Here is a 20543-nt window from a genome sequence, read left to right on the forward strand (position 1 = left end):
GTAAGATTCAAAATATAGACGTAGGTAGGTTGAAAGACGCATTGTATATTTTCATAGTATTATAAAAGCTAAGTGTGTTGGAAATTGCTGTTAGGTGCCTGAGCATGCCTGAAGATGAGTGTTTTGAACTCTTTAACAGCTGAGTAACTGGTAATGTAGTTAGAAAACTAGGTTAAGCCAGTCCTCAGTTGTTAGCTGGCTGGCCTCATGCTTGTTTAAGATCTCCTAAAAACTTTTGTCATAATGTCATTTTGTGAAATATTTATGAAGTGTGTTAAAAATTACCATGTTGGCTGTGAACCCAAATGATAATTCTTCCCATAGTTCCAAGACATTTTCCTCACAAGAAGAAAACAGGCCATTTAACCTTTTCCTTAAGTATCACAGACCTATTTGACTCCCCTCAGTAGGATATTATCTAGCAACTTTGAAGTACATGGTTCAAATGGAATTACTCTAATAACAGTTTGTGCAAGGTCCATGTGGGTATGTCTCATCTAACTTGATTATTCTCCTTAGATTCAAAATTATAGTCTGCAAATTGAAAATTATATATAGCTTTTGCAAGGCGAGACCATAACTCTAGGCTTGTACTATTTTTTTTTCATCCCCAATAAATCACACTCAAAGCAGGCCTGACACTGGACTGTCCTTTAGCATCCAGGAAAGCCCTAAGTCAGCTGTTGACAGAGTGCCGCTGTTTAGGTTCTCAGCAGACCTTGACACTCCTCTGAAAATTTGCTCACATTCCTCTTCTTTACCCTTGGAAAATATACTCTAGGCCAATATTGAGTGGCTCTCTTCTCTTGCCTGCAGATCTGAGTTTTCACCTGTGCAGATCCTTCCAAATTAGACTTGCTTCCTTCTTATCTCAGTAAGGGTCAGGGTAAATCCATGCCAGAAGGTGGTAGCAGTAGGCCTCCACTATTGGTGATGTTTACTGTACCCACTTTATGTCTCAGAAGTCCTTTGGGCTACTTAAATTACCTTTCAGAGTAGAAGTTTACAGTTGTGAGTCACAACCCATTGGGGAGATTCATTGCCAGCATTTTTTTTAAGTGGGATGGGATGGGTTAGAATAGAATAGAAAAGTAGGGGAGGAAGGGAGGTGGGGGAGGAGGGGGATGGATAGAAGACACTTGAGAGGTCCAGTTTAAATATGCTGGTCAGGAAGATTTCAGTGATGGTTTGGATGTGGTGGAATTTACAGTCTGCAGTCTGAAAGCAACTCTCCTCCAAGAGTGATGTTCAGACTCCGTCAGGTAAACAGAAGGGTCCTATAGCTAAATGGGTTTGGGAAGTTCAGGTACAAAAAACGTTCAACGTGTTTTTTTATTACGTGATTGTTGGGCTCTCCAAATATGCAAGAAGGCACTCTGTATAGCCATGCACTATTTCCTGAACTTGACTAAAGTTATGATGGTGATGAGAATGAAGATGATAGTGGTAAAGCTTATTGAGCACGTGCTTTGTGCCAGGCTCTGTTCCGACTGCTTTCTGTGTATGGTTTCTCTCCCCATGTGGTGCAGCAAGCAGGCATGGAGTCAATCTATGGGAATGGTGGTACTAGTAGGACTTGGAAGGAAGTGAAAGTTTAAGAGGAAGGATAGTAAATTCAGCTTTGGATGAACTGAGCTTTGGGATGCTTTGGGGTTCTCCAGGCCTGGAGTTCTAGAGCTCAGGAGAGATGGAGGTGCACCTTTGGAAATTATTGTCCCTAAACTGCTCATTGAAAGAAAGTGACTATGGAGATGATAAATTTAGTAAGGATGGCGAAATAAGGTGAAGAACCTGGACATAGTGGAGAGCAGAAGGGAGCTCTTAAAGCCCATCTGGAGAACAGGGAAACTATTCTGAGTCCTGTGGCTCCTACCTCCAGATACATTTGTAAATGTTTGTAGATTCATTATCTCTTCACCATAGTATCCTAATGCTGATTTGGCAGTTCTGTGAAATCTGTGTCCTGTTGTGTTCTTCTATGACTTTAGGTGTATTCGCTAAGAACAGTAGTGGGTGACTATGCATCATGGAGTTAGTGTTAACCCTTGTTAAGGAAGCTTAAGAACACGGTTAATAGGTTCTCACCAAGAAGTGGGTCAGATCCGTGAAACCTCTTTGCCTCCAAGTATCTGTTAATTTCAGGATAAAGGCCCATAATTTAGAAATAAGGCCTTTTGATACCTTTTTCTCAATTACTTTTTTTTCTCATCTAAAAATAATGCATGCCTGTTGTTGGAAATAGCCCCATAAATATCTTAAATCTACACATTATTTCACAGCTGTGTTCCTTGTTTTACATTGATGAGTTTGTTTTAGTAGCACATCCAAATTGTTAGAATCAGAAGGTCAGTGAGGTAAAATTAAAACAAGTACTTTAGAAGATTGTAAACACAGAATAAATTTCAGCCTCATGTAAATGAGGTGTGATTTCCATAATAAAGCCATGATTGTTGTCACTGGTGCCTAGCAATAAAGCCAGGGCTGCAATTACGAAGAGAAGAAATAATATAGCACCACACTTTCTTCAAAAATGGCAATTAAATTCATTGAAATAATATTTTCCATTAAAACATAAAGAGATTTTATGTATCCTCAATGGAATCTACAAAAGCCCATAAGTAGACTTTCTTAATGATAGTAGTACTAAATGACACATCCACTTTCTGATTTTTTTTTTCCTTTCCACAAGTAATTTCTTTTACTAAACCCTTTTCAGACTACTTTGTTTTTCACATAAATGACTCCTTGCTAATTTAAGTATTTAAATTAAGTACTTTGAGGATTTGATTTTTTTTTCTCACTGTCATAGAACTTCATCTTAACATAAGCCCGCCTTTTTTAGCATGGCCTTTAAAAAAAAAATTTGTAGTAAAATATACGTAACACAAAATCTACCATTTTAACCATTTTCAAGTTTACAATCCAGTGGCAAAAAGTACACTCACAACGTTGTGCAACCATCACCACTGTCCATTGCCAGAAGTAAATTCTGTGCCTAATAAACAGAACTTCCAAGTCCCCATTTCTCCTAGCCCCTGCTGACCTCTCTTCTACTTTCTGTCTAGATGAATTTACCTACTCGAGGCACCTCATAAAAGTGGAATCATACAATACTTGTCCTTTTGTGTCTGGCTCATTTTATCTAACATAATGTTTTCAGCATTCATCCATGTTGCAGTACATGTCAGCATTTCATTCCTTTTTGAGGCTGAGTAATATTCCATCATAGGTGTATACAATAGCAAGCATTTTCACTGCAAACATTTTCACCGCATGACTAATAGGCCAAAAGGCAATTTGGTCATAAGAGATAAAGTCACGAAAAATAAAAGAGGGAATTCATTAAAAAGAACATACTGAAATATGAAAAATGAGTGACAAAATTAAAAAGACTTTATTGTAAAATATACAATATTTGGATACATTTTATTTATTTATTTATTTATTTATTTTAAAGTAGGCTCCATGCCCAACGTGGGGCTTGAACTTACGACCCCTACATCAGGAGGTACATGCTATACTGACTGAGCCAGCCAGGCGCCCCTGAATACATTTAAATGTGTGTAGATTCACTGCACAGATAACTGGTTTTATTTTGTGAATTGCACCTAAGCATTTGTCTTCCAAGTCTTTAATTCATAGTATTAGGCTTTTGTTGGTTTGTTTGTTGATTCATCTCCTTGTTCAGCATCACACTTCTTGTTTCACTAAAATTTCTTCCTTCATTAACAGAGTTATCGGTTTCTAAATACTGGGATGCATACATATTTGTAACTGAGCTTTGAAGTGCATTATGAAAACCTACACTGTTGGTTGTTCTTGGCATATTGTCACATGTTCGTTGACAGATGTTCCAAAGTTCTGTGGGAAATGTGGGTTCAAAACTCTGTGCCAGTGTATAGACCATTCTGAGGGCTAAGATTTGTATAAAATGGGAGTACTGTGTCAATGGAGAAATGAACCAAACCGTCAACCAGGTATCTCTTTTATTTTTGTATGGCAAAATTGCTTTATGGCCAGTCAGTTATGTGTCTAAAATGTTTGCCCCAAAAATGCTTGCAGCAAAGATGTTTATGGTGAAAGTACCTAGAACCACTGAAATGCTGTTTCCTAATTCACCCCTAAATATAAGTTTCTAATGTTGCCAGTTATAAATGCCTGCTTCCATAAGCATTGACTTACACAGACAACAAAAAAGTTACTAGTGGTTCACCAAATGTGAAATATCAGCTTGTGAAATAAGAAACTGATATAATTTTCATTAAGTGCAGCATTAATGTTCAGTTTGCCAAATGGAATTCACAGCAGCTATTAAACAACAACACGCCCCTCCCCCTTCATCACTACCACCCACTCCCAACAGCCCTTCTGCGGTCAGTTACTCTACGCCCCAAAGAGGATGAAGGTACCTGCTTAGAGATGGATTAGCCATAAAGCTGATGAAGTTTAAGTTTTAGGACCCCTCCCTTGCATAGGTCCCTTCCAGGATTTGATACCTATTTTTGCTTTGGCAGTTCTTATTTTTTAAAGAAGCCTCTGCACGTTTTATAACTTCAGGCCCACAAAATCTGGATGTGCCTCTGGATATGTTTCTTCCATCTGAAATCGTTTGCTCATTGTTGTACTGCTGGAAAACCATCCTGGGTCTATTATTCAATACACTGAGTTATTTATGACTGGCTTTCTTCCTTGCAGAGTTTCTGGTCTGGGGTGCCAAGCTACCACACTTTTCTGCGGAGTTCCAGAGAGACCTAGGCCATGGGTGTTTCTAGTCAATCCCAGTATGCTCTCTTGGCTCTCCCACTGAGCTTTGTCAGCACACAGCTCTTGTTTGGCTCTAGGCACTTTAGAGGAACATGCAGGCCAAATTTTGAAAATTGGGTTCCTAGTTGTTCATGCAAAATATGCATGTCCTTTTGTACTCTGCACAGAGCCATAAATAGAATTTTGTACTTACACAGTGGGAACAAAGAATGCAATTGCCAGACTTGATATCTAATCTTAAAAAATTTAATGAGCATAGCATAGGAAGTTTCCTAAATATTAGAGTATCTTGTCATAAGTCAAAATGAGCCCCTGGCCCTTTATCAAATTGTATGATTTCATTAAACAAAAATAAATTCTTATAAAATTTAAATAAATCTTAATACATTTTCTCCTGGCCTGCTATATGGCATTAATGACAAAGGAATTATTCATCTGTATAAACTGTGTCTTTTTTATTTAAGATTTTATTTATTTATTTGACAGAGAGGGAGAGCAAGCACAGGCAGGGGGAGTGGCAGGCAGAGGGAGAGGGAGAAGCAGGTTCCCCATGGAGCAGGGAGCCAGATGCAGGGCTCAATCCCAGGATCATGACCTGAGACACTTAACCGACTGAGCCACCCACGCACCCCAAACTATGTTTTACATTATTCTTATTTTCTCTGTGAAGTTATAATAATAACTCAGACAATTTTATATTTCTTATGAAGGGTCTATTTGGGAAGATACCAGCATAGTGCCTTTCTCCTCAAAAAAAGGACTGCTCAGGTTCCCTATTCCTTCTCCCCTCCCCCATTCCCTTTCCTTCCTTTCTCTTCTAGTGTTTTTCCTTTCTCTTCTAGTGTTTTTCCTTTCTCTTCCCTTGCCCAAGAATCTCATCCTAACACCGTCCTCACAGTTACCATACAGAGAAAGATGTTAAAGTATGGAGTGTGGGAGCCCTGTTCATTGTGAGGAGGGGCATCTGTGTGAGGGGTGGGGTACAGCCCCACATGAGGTGTCAGAACCCACGTGTGCAGGGGAAGGGATGACAGCATCGGGAGACTGGTTACAATCAAATAGGGCAGTTGATCAAATAGGTAAATATATTAAGAACAATGAGAAATAGATTTCTTAACAACAGAGAAGAGATTTACAAAAATTAAAAGGAAGAAAATTAGAATTAACCCTGTGGTGTTGGATTAAAATTAGAAGTATTGGTGTGACCTAATGATGTTCATTATATAGAGATAGATCCAGTGATCCAGATGTAAATGTGTGTGTGTGTTCATATGTGTACCTCCATATATTCTCTAGCTCTGTCTACTGAGAGGGCTTAGGGGTAGAAACACCCCAATAATCGTGAGCATACCTAGTACCCAATTTTTGTTTCTAAGTGCCATTCTTCCCCCCCAAACCAGAACTGGATCAGGGAAAGTACAAGATGAGTTTGAAACATCTTGTTGGGCCAAAAACCAAGAAAGTGCTTACAGAATGATGAGGACATAACAAAAGGCACAGAAGCCATCTTGCAAAATTTAGGATAATTTGGGGCATCAACACGAAAATAATGGACAATAACCCATTAAATAAATTGAGAATCTATGAGTCCATATTTTAAAAATAAATGAGTAAATCAAACACTTGATAAGGGAAAGGGTGTTTATCCAGTTTCAAGGTAATCCCACACAAATATTTAGTAATCACAAAGGAAAACAAACTTCACAGTGGAGAACGTATGCAGCCACTAACCTTAATCAAGTGACCTGAATGAGCAGCCTAAGTAATGGGACAAATTGAATTTTTGTGCTACCCAACAGAATGCTATAAAAAGAGCCCAGCCTCCCTTCTGTGATTTCTGCCAGACTTTATAATCTGAATCACAGGAAAACATCAGATGAACTCAAATTTAAGGACACTCTACAGGAAAAACTGGCTGGTAATCTTCAAAAGTGTCAGTCTTAAAAGCCAAGTCCACACAGATTCAGTGTTGGGGATTAAAGGAGATTGCAGAAGCATGTCAACTGCACCTTTCTGCTACAAAGGGGATAATGGGAACAATGGACAAATCTTGAATGGGATCTGAGGATGGCAGTAATAGATCAGCATTAATTTCCTGATTTGATGGTCCCATGGTGTTTATGTAGGAGAATATCTTTATAGAAAATATACATTAGTGTATTCAGAGAGGAGGGGCGCTTGGGTGGCTCAGTAAGTTAAGCACCTGACTCTTGGTTTTGACATCAGTCACAATCTCAGGGTCATGAGATTGAGCCCCATGTTGGGCTCCAGGCTCAATGCAGAGTCCGCTTGAGTTTCTCTCCCTCTCCCTTTGCCCCTCCCTTCCTCTCTCAAATAAATAAATAAATCTTTTTTTTTTAAGTATTTGGATAGGAAAAAACAAACAAAAAAGAAAAGTAAAGTATGGGGGCACCTGGCTGACTCAGTCAGAAAAGCATGTGACTCTTGATCTGGGTTCAAGCCCCATATTGGGTGTAGAGATTAAGAAAAAAATAATAAACTTAAAAATGTTACTTTAAAAATATATTTAAAAACATAGCATTCAGAGGGTGATACAGGATTCAGTTGGCAACTTTTAAGTGGTTCAGTAAGAAAAAAAACCTTTGTTGTCAGACTGTACTCGTAGCTCTTCTGTAAGTTCAAGAATGTTTCAAAATAAAATTTTTAAATTGCTAAAGTTGGATTATTTAATTCTTCCGATTTCCAGAGTGCATGTAGATTCCAGGCAGTAAGTGATAATGGTGGGTATATATGGACCTTGAGGTCTGTCCTAAGAGTTGTCAGTGGTGTCGTCCATCCTGATGTCTTTCAGCAGCTTGAAATGTGCTTATTTGCAGCTACTATGATCTGATTCACTTTCCAAATCTTATGTAGCTTGTCATTTCAATGTTAAAATCCCCTTTTTAAGGTTATTATTCTATAATGCACATATCAAAGACAAATGAAAAGGGTAATGAAGTCCTGGGCCCTGAAGAAATCTGTCCCAAAAACTACTGAAATAAATTACATGAGAAACAAGGATAGAGTAAACTTAGTGTTGACAATAGCAAACCCATCACTTCATCTTTGTTCTCATGTTAGCTATAGTTTGGTGTCTTTTCTGTTAGAAAAAAGGAGATGAGTATATCCTTTTCTATGATACACAAACTAGTATTGGTAGCATTTCTGTTTTAAAATGTCGGGTTAGGGGCACCTGGGTGGCTCAGTCGTTAAGCGTCTGCCTTCAGCTCTGGTCATGATCCCTGGGTCCTGGGATCGAGGGCCGCATCGGGCTCCCTGCTCAGCAGGGAGCCTGCTTCTCCCTCTTTCTGCCTGCCACTCTGCCTACTTGAGCTCCCGCACGCGCTCTCTCTCTCCGTCAAGTAAATAAATAAAATCTTTAAAATAAATAAATAAAATGTCAGGTTAGACTACACTAATTTCGGGAGCACACCACTGCCTGCCGTTTTTTGGTGGCGAGCTCTTCAAGGGGATTATATACCTGGGGTTGAAATGTGATTGCATCTCTGTAGTTCATGGCACTTCCCAAACAGTCCAGCAGGTGGTAGTCTAGGAGAGGAACAGTTATTCTTCCCCACCCCCTTGCCTACAAGCAAAACAGAAAGAATGTAGACTCAGCAATGTGCCTTCTCTTCTCTGGCATAAGAATGGGATTTCCAAGATTGTTCTTCCAAAATGGGTACTTCGGCATACAGAGTATCACAAGAAGAGAGCTAATATGCGTCTGTGTGTATGTGTGACTATGCAGTATACCAAAGCTCAAAAAAATTTTTTTTTTATTTCTAGAAATTCCACTGGTTTTATATCTCTTTGGCCTGATTTCTGTGACATGGCTTTGGGGAGGCCTGCATATGGCTTACAGACACTTCTGGATGTTGGTCCTCTTTGTCATTTTCAACAGTCTGCAGGTAAGTTTACTATTTCGTTATTGATGGCACACGTGTCCTAGTGAACACAGGGCATGGAGTCTCAACGTCAAGGAATCAAGTGTCAACTCAGATGAATTCTTAAACACGACATCATACAGAGTTGTAGAATAAAATGATGGGGGGCTAAATCTTTAATAACTGAAATATGGTTGGGCTTCTAACTTGCTGATTATACAGATAGGGAAGACATAAAATATTTACCCTCCTTTATTTAGAGAAATCTAAGTAACTACAAAAACATATTTCTTTTTCAGCAGGATTGATGTTTATAAATTTTGCAGATGGTAGCCATGAACATATGCATATATTTGGACAATGGCTGTATCTAGATGTTAGATCAACTGAGGAATGAAATAGATACCAGTGTTCAAGCAGTCCACTCTTAAGTCTGGTGCTTAGAAAATGAGAGTGTTTTGGTTCACTATAAAATGATTGACGTCCTCTAAGTCTGGCAATACCCAGCTTAAATTAGTTTTGTGAGCGTGCTTGGATAGCATAACTAGAAATTATATAACTGTAGCAAAAATTAAAGCTGACTTTTTTAGTGCTTTTGTTAAAATGGAAAAAGTTGCACCCTGAAATTAACAAATGGAACAAATGAACTCATTTGCCTTATTTTCTAAAGTGAAAAGGTCTGTCCTGGACCAAAATAATTTCTTGAATTTACCAAAGATATCTCTAAACAGTCCTTATTTTGACCACCATCGTGCAAGGAACATGTGTAGAAAAACCTATTAGGATGATAGCATACAACTAAAACAAGACTCAAAGCATATTTCGGTTTAATTTTAAGGAGATGATTTATTTAGTGACACCTTATCTTCCAGCAGGGTGCCTAATCAAATCATAATATGGATTTAGGAAGAGCAAAAATACAAAGTAACTTGAAAGTTTGGCATCAAGTTGATACAAGTAGATACTTAGACATCTCTTTACAGCTATAGTGAGAATCAAGTGCCTACTGCCAGCACATTGTGTTAGTGTTACCAGTACCAGAATGAAGGTGACAGGCCTGCTCCTGGAGAATGTGATGATTCAAGAGAGTAAACAATCACTGGTGAGAGTACACTGTGGCAGGTGCCGTGCAAACAAAATGTTGTAAGAGCTGAGTGAAGGGCCTGTTTACTCCTGCCTGTGCTGGCATTTGAGATGAGCCCCAGAAGTGAGCCATTCAGGTCAGAGGCCCTGTCTGGTCACCTTTGAATCCCCAGGACCTAGTGGAACTAGCACCAAGGTCCACACTGACAGCCTGCAGATGTATTTTATTTGGTGGATATACAACAGTAGACAAATGGTTTAATTTGCTGCAAAAGTTTAAAATTGAGAAATTGCACATAAAAACTTGAACTTCTGGCTTTTCTTTAATGGCAGTACCTGCTTGGCAGCAATTCTCCAGTCCTAAGTAGATGCTGCCCCCTTTAGATGGGGCATGTGACCTTATTACACGTGATAGACTTCATTCATTTCACCTGCCTGTGAGTTTGTGACACCTTTAATGTTGATTAACTAAGTGAAGAGCGTAAGGTTAGAGATGGGTATTTCAGGCAGAGAAATAGTGTTAGCCAGGGCAGTGCAAAGGAAAATGGTCCATCTTGCCGAGATTTAGCAAAGAGCCGGGGTGGGGGTGGGAAGAAGAAAAGCTTTGCAGTTAGGAAGGTAACGCTGGGAGCAGAGGCAGACAGGGCTAGGTTGGCCTCCATGCCATGCTACCATGCTTGGGATGGGATATTAAACTTCAGCTTTTAAGCAGTGGGAAGCCATCAAAGTTGGAGTTTTTGTTTGTTTTGTTCTGATTTGTTTTTTATATTTTGTGAGTTTTTAAATTTTTTTGATTTTGATTAGGAATGACATGCTTGTACTACTTTTTAGAAGGATAACTGGAAACAGGAGGGTACTGAAATGTGGAACAGCTCCAGTTAGGTGGGCTACTATCACATTCCAGCCTATAATGCTCTGGCAGCATACCTGGGAATAGAGAGTAGGTAACAGGTTTGAGAATTGTAAAGGTAACTATGAATGAAATTTGGTTAGCCAATAAAATGTAGGAATGGGAGTATGAAAGAACAACATCATTTAGAAATGCCTGGCTCGGGGTGCCTGGGTGGCTCAGTCGGTTAAGCGTCCGGCTTTTGATTTCGGCTCAGGTCAGGATCTCAGAGTCATGGGATTGGGCTCTATGCTGAGCCCAGAGTCCGCTTGAAATTACCCCCCTTCCCCCCCCCCCCCCGTTCCACCTCTGCTCACGCATTCTCCCTCCCCCTCCCTCTCTCTTTCTCAAATAAATAAATAAATAAATAAATAAATAAATAAATAAATAAAATCAGAAAGAAAGAAAAGAAAAGAAACAACAAACAAATGCCTGGCTCAGGCAAATGGCTGGGCACCCACACCTTTAGTCAACATGAAGATCACATTCAGCACAGGGCTCTAGGAAATAATGCAGTAAGGTCAGTGAGTTGGTAAGATGTGGGAGACATTAGTAAAGCTACCAATATTTTAGGGGCGCCTGGGCGGCTCAGTTGGTTAAGCATCTGCCTTTGGCTCAGGTCATGATTCCAGGATCCTGGGATCGAGCCCCACATCGGGCGCCCTGCCCCGCGGGAAGGCTGCTTCTCCCTATCCCTCTCCCTCTGCTTGTGTTCCCTCTCTCGCTGTCTCTCTCTCTGTCAAATAAATAAATAAAATCTTGAAAAGAAGAGGCTACCAGTATTTTAGTAACTAGGTATTGGGAGAGGGCAAGTGAAAGAGATTATTAATGAAAGGGAACCAGTTTAGAACAGTTTGGAGTTGCTGGTAGAAAAGAAAGTTTCAAAAAGAAACAATACTAACTCTGTCAAGGGTAGCAAAGATAAATAGCATGAGAGCTGAGGGCAGTGTGGTTTAGTACAGTGCTCCCCGTCTGTGGTTTGCATCAGAATCACGTGGACGGAAACACAGACTTTCTGATACAGTAGATCTGGGCAGACCTGAGAGTTTGCTTTTCTAACAAGTGCCCAGATGATGCTGATTCAGCCAGTCTAGGGACCACAGTTTGAGAATTGCTGGTGTAGTAGAGCATAATCCTAACTCCACCAACCCATCTTATCTGGTTGACTTCAGCTGAGTCATGAATACAAATTTTTTTCTACTTTCTACTTCATCTGCAAAATGGGAATAAATGCCACTTAGGATTATGGTGTGATTTAATTAAGTGGCATAACAAATATAAAGCAATTGTACAGTACTTCACACGTGTAAGGAATAGTTATTTTTATGCAAGAATTTAATGGAGAATAGAGAGAAAGGAATAGCTTAGGAAGGACGTTTGGTTGGTTCGAAGGAGATTTTGTTTTGTTTTGTTGTCTTTACTTGTGAAAAGAACCAACAAAGAAGGAGAAACTGACAAGTGGAGGAAAGACTCTGCTGTGGCCAGATCACAGACAGGGCAGGAAGAACAGAAGTGATAGAAGGTGAGGAGAGATGTTTCTCTCTCTGAGGCTAGGGAAGGAGGGAAGAAAAGGTAAACATGGAAAAACCATTTTAAAGCTGGAAGTATGGAAAGTTGGAATTTGTATTTAATGCCCTCTCTTTTCTCTGAAATTCAGGAAGCAAGGACATTTGCTGAGAAACATGGTTTGAAAGCTTGAGCTAAAAACAGTAAAAGGTATGCAGCAATTTCTAGGCAGAAAGTAAATAGCAAACTATGGTAGGTTGGAAGATGGTCAAGAAACGGACGGCTTAAAGAGAAATCCATGGGATTCAGTGGAGATTAGACACCTGAAATCAGTGACTGAACCTCTCAGCAGCAATTAAAGAAATGTAAACCTTAAGGTTAAAATGGTAGCCAGTGTAACCTATCCAACCACGTACACACAAAAAAGTCTGTTGAGCTCTTATGGAGATTTATTAGTAAAAGAGAACTGTTGCGGTACACCTAGGTGACTCAGTCGGTTAAGCGTCTGCCTTTAGCTCAGGTCATGATTCCAGGGTCCTGGGATCGAGCCCTGCATTAGACTCCCTGCTCAGCGGGATCCTGCTTCTCCCTCTGCCTGCCACTCCCCCTGCTTGTGCTCTCTCTCTTTCTCTCTCTGACAAATAAAATCTTAAAAAAAGAGAGAAACTGTTGGGCATTAAACGATATTTCGTGGGGAGATATAAAAGAAATCGTTCTGGTCTGTTTCTTAGAGGAACTTAAAGCTTAGTACAAAAACTAAAAACATTTCAAGCCCATATATAATGAGCTTCATTCTATCTATGTGGCACTACTGAAGCGATGAATTTCTGTATCACTCTGGCACATTAGTACATTCCTGGTACCAGTGCTCCGTGAATCATTCTTAAAAAGAACGCCTGTTAGGAAACACTTAAAAATATGATTTCACTAGCATTTATTGGGGTTCATTTGGTTTATAAACTGCCTCATGTCTTCAACTTGGACATTTTCATGGAATATGACTATATAGTAGTAAGATCTTCCAAGTATGTTCCATGAAGCCTTAATGGTTATTATCTTTTTTTTTTTTTTACTGGCCTTTGTATTTTTTTAACTGGCTTTTATCAATATCTGCAACCCCAAAAGTATACATCTTATGCTTGGCTACTGTATTTTACCCAAAGGAGATTACTGCCTCTTTTGTTCACCCAGGTTATTAATATGTGATAGATGCTCAAAGACTAATAGATAAAAGGTATCTTTTTATAATATTCTGAATTTTTAAATATTTTAATGCAATTTTTTATTATGTTAACCCCCATACATTACATCATTAGTTTTTGATGTAGTGTTCCATGATTCATTGTTTGCGAATAACACCCAGCGCTCCATGCAGAACGTGCCCTCTTTAATACCCATCACCAGGCTAACCCATCCCCCCACCCCCTTCCCTCTAGAACCCTCAGTTTGTTAAAGGAATCCTTTTTTTTTTTTTCAAGTAAACTCTACCCACAATGTGAGGCTCAAACTCATGACCTGAGTTCAAGAGTCATATATTTTAGTAATTAAGCCAGCCAGGTACCGCAAAAAGGGAATCTTTTTTAAATGTTTTTTTTTTTTTTTTACTTGAGTATAGTTGACACACAACGTTACATTAGTTTCAGGTGTCCACCATAGTGATTCACCATCTCTATACATTATGCTGTGCTCACAAGTGCAGCTCTTATCACCATACAATGCTGTTACAGTATCATTGACTGTGTTCTCTGTGCTGTGCCTTCTTCATTCTGTAACTGCAAGCCTGTATCTCCCACTTCCTTTAACCCATTTTGTCCATCCTCCTGCTCCCTCCCCTCTGGCAACCATCACTTGTTCTCTCTATTCATATGTCTGATTCTGCTTTTTGTTTATTCATTTGTTTTTTTAGATTCCACATTTAAGTGAAATCATATGGCATTTGTCTTTCATAATCTGCCTTATTTCACTTTGCATAATACTGTCTAGGTCCATCCATGTTGTCACACATGGCATAATCTCATCCTTTTTTAAGGCTGCAAAATATTTCACTGTATATAGATACTACACCTTCATTATCCATTTGTCCATCAGTGGGCACGTGGGTCTTCCATGTCTTGGCTATTGTAAGTAATGCTGCGATAAACATAGGGGTGCATATATCTTTCAAATTAGTGTTTTTGTTTTCTTTGGGTAAATACCCAAAGTGGATTTATTGGGTCATATGTTATTTCTATTTTTTTTTTAATATTTTATTTATTTGACAGAGAGAGAGACACAGCGAGAGCAGGAACACAAGCAGGGGGAGTGGGAGAGGGAGAAGCAGGCCTCCCGCCGAGCAGGGAGCCCGATACGGGGCTCGATCCCAGGACCCTGGGATCATGACCTGAGTGAAGGCAGACGCTTAATGACTGAGCCACCCAGGCGCCCCTGTTATTTCTATTTTTAATTTTTTGAGGAACCTCCTTAGTGTTTGCCACAGTGTCTTTACCAGTTTACATCCCACCAACAGCATATGATGGTTCCTTTTTCTACACATCTTTTCCAACAGTTGTTATTTCTTGCCTTTTTGATTGCAGGCATTCTGATGGGTATAAGGTGATATCTTACCATGGTTTTGATTTACATTTTCCTGATGATTAGTGATGTTACATATCTTCTCATATGTTTATTGGTCATCTGTATGTCTTCTTTGAAAAAATATCTATCCAAGTCCTCTGCCCATTTTTTTAAATTAAGTTCAATTAGCCAACATATAGTACATCATTAGTTTTTGATATAGTGTTCAATGATTCATTAGTTGCGCATAACACCCAGTGCTCATCACATCACGTGCTCTCCTTAATACCCATCACCTGGTTACCCTATCCTCCCCCCTCCCTTCTGTAACCCTCTGTTTCCCAGAGTCCAGAGTCTCTCATGGTTTGTCTCCCTCTCTGATTTCTTCCCATTCAGTTTTCCCTCCCTTCACCTATAGTCCTCTTCACTATTCCTTACATTCCATATATGAGTGAAACCGTATGATAGTTGTCTTTCTCTGCTTGATTTATTTCACTTAGCATAATCCCCTCCAGTTCCATCCATGTCGATGCAAATGGCAGGTGTTCATCCTTTCTGACGGCTGAGTGATATTCCATTGTATATATGAACCACATCTTTATCCATTCATCTGTTGAAGGACATCTTGCTCTGCCCATTTTTTAATCAGATTGTGGTTTTTGGGAGGGGGGGTGTTGAGTTGTGTAAGTTCTTTATATATTTTGAGTATTAACCTCTTATTTGATATATCATTTGCAAATATCTTCTCCCATTCAGTAGATTTTGTTTTGTTTTGTTTTGTTTTGTTGATGGTTTCCTTCGCTATGCAAAAGCTCTTTCTTTATATTTAGTCCCAGTAATTTATTTTTACTTTAAAAAAGAGAATCCTAATCACTTGAAATATTTTCAGGAATTTCTTATCACTCTCTGAAGTTTCAAATTTGAGCTACCAAGCATCTAAAACATTTGAGCATTTAAGAAAATGTATATGTAGTACTTTATAATGCTTGATGGATACAAATACAAAGTGAGATTAGAAAAATTATCTTTCTAAATATGTCTGCTATTATTTTTATCACTTTAATAATCTTACTGACCATGGTGGCCACCACCAGAGCAAGACTCACCTCCTACCAGCTTTCTAGCCCTAGCACTGAAGGAGCTTATTCCCCAACAGGAAAATCCTACGTAGTACTTAAATTACCCTAATGTTGTATCACAGACAATGCAGAAACTGGTCACATGGTGACAGTTACTCTGGCCAGGCCTGGGTCATGAGCAGACTCCATTGGTAGAAAGAGTTGAATTGATCTGAGCTCACAAAAACCACATAGAGTGGAATTCCCAGGGGAGGAAAGGATGCTTTTATCCATAAAAGGGGTGCAACAGTGGTAGGTAGGCTAATGTAACAGACATCCACTATATATATTTTCTAAATTTTCTTGTTCATTCATGTAAGTTTGGGCAAGGCCAAAGACAGCTGTTGTCAAAACACTGGGATACTTCATCTGTGTAGCCTCAGTTTATTATCAATATCCTTGGTATCTATTATCTAACCAAATATCTCTGTATATTCTACAAGAAATTCATAAGGAACCACACTTAATATGTTTAATATTTTTCTAATTCCCTGATCCATTAATCCAATATCCTTTATTTTTAAAAAAGTGAATTGAGTTTATTTCTTTTTTTTTTTTAAGATTTTTATTTATTTATTTGTCAGAGAGAGACACAGCAAGAGAGGGAACACAAGCAGGGGGAGTGGGAGAGGGAAAAGCACGCTTCCTGCCGAGCAGGGAGCTCGACGTGGGGCTCGATCCCAGGATCCGGGGATCATGACCTGAGCCGAAGGCAGATGCTTAACAATTGAGCCACCTAGGCGCCCCGAGTTTGTTATTTCTAAGATTTGTGCTAATGTTTATACCTCACAGCTTTCTTAGACTGTTCAGTCCAAGATATATCCTAACTGTGTAACGATAATGGGAGTAATCACCAGGCTTGATTATCAGCTGATAGGCACTGCTCCAACCCTATCAGTTGTGAAAGTATTGAAACAGCTAGTGTTTTAACTCTGTGCATGTGTCCAGCTTCTAGCCACTTAAGCTAGGCGCATCCCCAGACTTCCAGCAGCTGAAAGACTAATGCTTGGCCAGACAGGGAGCCTCCAGGAACCTAACTCCAGCTCTAGACCTGCAGCCATTCTAATTGGTCAGTGTCTGTGCCACACTCATTAAACATCTTGCGTATCACGCATAGCTTAATTACGTTCTAAAGTATTTTCCATTTTTAACCTGAACGAGTCAGATTCAGACTTAAATACAGCATTTATTGCAGATTTTCTTCTAGGGCTTTCTCACTGACTAACAATTTTTTCACATGTGTAGGGAATCCCATATAGGATAATAAAGGGTAGCCAGCAATATCAGGAATGAGCTTCTTAAAGATGCTGGAAAACAAGTTTTTGGAGAAGATTCATAGACATAGAAGAACCTTTCCAAAAACTGAAATGCATTCTTGGAATGCATAAGCTGGCAAGGGAGCAGAACTTTACATAGTATTGAGATATGACACTTCTCAGTATGTGAGTTATGAGACCACATTGTTCGGAGTCCTGTTTGACTGTCTCTCTGTAACTGGCTTTTACATGTTCGTTTATACAAGCATCTGGTCTCGAGATGTTCCTGAGATGTTTCCTGGCAGTTTTTGAACCACTTGCTATTTCAGAGAAGGGAGTCACAACATGGAATCTGTAGCTAAAAATATATAGCCTGTGTTCAAATTTAAGATCAGCTGGTTAAAATCATTTTTATTCCTACCCCATGTCTTCAAACAACTAAGTGGCTGGGAAGTAAGTAACTCAAAGGTGGAAACAGTTTCTTCTACACTTTTATTGTTTTTTGGTGGCCACTAGAGTGCTTTGAACACATAACACATCTTTTAATGCAGAAAAAGTGTTTCTTTTCTTCCCCCTCTTTCTTTCCCTCCCTCTTTCCTTCTTCTTTCCTTTCTTCCTTCCTTGCTTTCCATTTATCTCTTGTTTTATATGTTGAATTTCAGTTTTAAAACTAAAGCCTTTTTTAAAAGATTTGATTTATTTATCTGAGAGAGAGAATACAAGTGGAGGGAGGGGCAGACAGAGAATGAGAGGGATAAACAGACTCCATGCTGAGTGTAGAGCCCAATGCTGAGCTCCATGCGGGCTCAATCCCAAAACCCTAAGATCATGACCTGAGCCAAAGTCAGACACTTAACCAACTGAGCCACCCAGGCGTCCTGAAACTACAGCCTTCTTTAATGCAGAAATTTTCCCAAATGAAAATAGTTCTTGAGTTACCATAAGAGATGGGACATGTTTCTTTGCTCACAAAAACATACAAAGTTCATTGCAATTGGAATAGAAAATTAATAATCCTCCTTTAATGTTCTGTGAGAATTCCTATTTAGCATACAGAGGGGTTCAGTGCAGGTGTCTGCTTAGATACAGTACATATTTAGTCTTGGCTGCTTCCTTTTGAGGATAAACAGCTCTTGGGAAATACACATTGTTAAATAATCAGTTACAGAGGACTAATTGTTTCAAGGCACTCCCTTTGCAATTGCTTTCCAACAGCCAACAGTAATAAGAAATGTCACTTTGTTTCCATTGGAGACAAGCACATGAACTATTCATGAAGAGTGGAAAAGCAATCTTCCCAGAAAACCCTGGAATAAACATGATGAAGCCAGGGGAGGTTGGAACTCTCATTGATTTGTCCCAGAGCCATGTCAAGTTCAGTGAGGGGAAAAAAAAAAAATGGCTACACTCATTTCGTAGTGTGAACTGCAGAGACTAATGAATGCCTGGTGTGCTCTTCAAAACATCCCAGAACATTTCTATAACTTTACAAATAAATATACAGAAGCTAAGACAAGGAGGTGTATTTAAATTGTCTTGATTAGGTCATGCCACTGTCTAATGTTCAGTAACATCTGGGCTTATGAAACATCTCTGTGTTTTCCTGTAGTAAACTTCTTGACTCTATTTGACAATGAGCGACAGTGTCTAACATTGCCTCCTCATTACCCCATTGATTGGCCAGGCAGGACTCTTTGGACAGACTGCAGGATTTTTACCTTTGTTTGTACTAGATTCTGTAAATAAAAGTGTCAGGGTCTGATCAGCCAGGGGTTGTCTTCCATGAATACAGTTTTTGTTAGGAAGGGATTGTATAGCCTACCTTTTGACACCTGGCTTTATCCTTGCCAAGCAATAGGTGCCTCCATTTCTCCTGCCCTAATGCTTCTATTTCAGAGTTTTCTCTGTGCCCCCATTTTTGTTGTTGTTGTTGTTGTTGTTGCATTTCAACCATGTAGCATGCCTTCCTGGACTCTCTGGGCCCTTACCTTATCTGGGAAAAGATCTAGCACTCTCGGGTCCTTGAAATAGCAATCACACAAGAATTAGAGTAAACAAGCCATATACCTCCTTTTGTTAAAAGAGTTTTGGGAAAACAAAGCAAACAGTTAACATTTGGGGCCATTTTTTAAGACTTTATTTGACAGAGAGAGAGAGCGCAAGCAAGGGGAGCTGCAGGCAGAGAGCGAGGGAGAAGCACGCTCCCCGCTGAGCAGGGAGCCCCATGCGGGCTCTATGCGAGGCTCAACCCCAGGACCCTGGGATCATGACCTGAGCCAAAGGTAGTCACTTAACCAACTGAGCCACCCAGGCACCCTGGATTCTTTGCCTTAGTGTTAATTCATAATTTTTCCAGGGTCTAAAATTTTATTCTTATCTCTTATATTACTGAAATATTGGGGTGGGAACAATACATTTTTTTGTAAATACATTTTATATGTATATTTTATGGTAAAATTCAATGTTGAGCTTCTGGATGCAGTGGCATGAGCATGCAGTTAAGTGTCACGAAACCTCTGTTCTACCAAATGACTTGACACCTCTGAGTTTTAGTTACCTACTTTCCAAATAAAGGTAAAATCCAAAAATGCCCTAAATTTTGTCCTAAGGATTATGTAAAAATGTATGTATGAAAATATAATCTGTGGAGCACCCAGGTGGCTCAGTCAGTTAAGTCTCCAACTCTTGGCTTCGGCTCAAGTCAAGATCTCAGGGTGCTGATATCCAGGCCCTGAGATCCACCCAGCGTGGAGGCAGCTTGAGAGTCTCTCTCTTTCTCTCTCTCTCTTGCTCTACCCCTCCCTGCTTTCGTGCTCTCTCTCTCTCTCAAAAAAAGAAAGAAATATGTATATAATTTGTAAACTACATAATGTTTTATAAATACAAAATACTGTAAAAGAATAAATGGACAAAAAAGAAATGGTTATCTCAGGAACTATATAAAGACAAATGAGAGGCCAAAGAGAGGAGATCTGTAAACTGAGCCTTTAAATCCTCTCTTAAGCCACTGATCGTCCCGTGAAAGATCTCATCCACTCACACCTAGGTATTCCCTTCCTGCAGGTGCCATAGCTCCCCCGTGTCTACCATCACAACGTTTAGGTTACAACAGTGGATCCACTGTAGTCACTCATCTGCTTTTAAGTGTGTACCAAATGCCTTCAGGTTCAAGCAGGTACCTTTGTGGGTGATGTAAGCTTCCCGTGAGACTGTAGGGTTTGGTGGGGACGACAGAACTGGGAAGTACAGACCCTCCTAAAAGCATGTAAATGAAAAAAACAAACGGGTGGGCCAAACAAAAGCTTTTCCAGGGGAAACTCCCCTGGATACAGTAGAACCTGGCTTTCAGGCTCTGTGATGGTCAGTCTATTTATGGTTTGCCCCCTCTCTTGAGGCAAAGCAAAAGTTTACTTAGGGGATCCAAGTCACCCGACTGAAAATCTCCTGTGTTAACTGGAAGTCCTCCTCTGGGGTAGTCTTTGGACTCTGT

General features: G+C 39.6%; 1 protein-coding gene across 2 annotated transcripts in view; it reads left to right on the forward strand.

The window, feature by feature from the left end:
• ADGRV1 (adhesion G protein-coupled receptor V1) overlaps positions 1-20543 on the forward strand; it is a 536135-nt gene that overhangs the window by 459850 nt on the left and 55742 nt on the right. For both annotated transcript variants that reach the window (XM_027605560.2, XM_027605561.2), the window contains one exon: positions 8551-8672. In XM_027605560.2, the coding sequence (XP_027461361.1) occupies positions 8551-8672 (122 nt within the window). The remainder of the gene's footprint in view (positions 1-8550; positions 8673-20543) is intronic.

This window comes from Zalophus californianus, chromosome 5 (genome assembly GCF_009762305.2).
Source record: "Zalophus californianus isolate mZalCal1 chromosome 5, mZalCal1.pri.v2, whole genome shotgun sequence".
NCBI classification, from domain to species: domain Eukaryota; kingdom Metazoa; phylum Chordata; class Mammalia; order Carnivora; family Otariidae; genus Zalophus; species Zalophus californianus.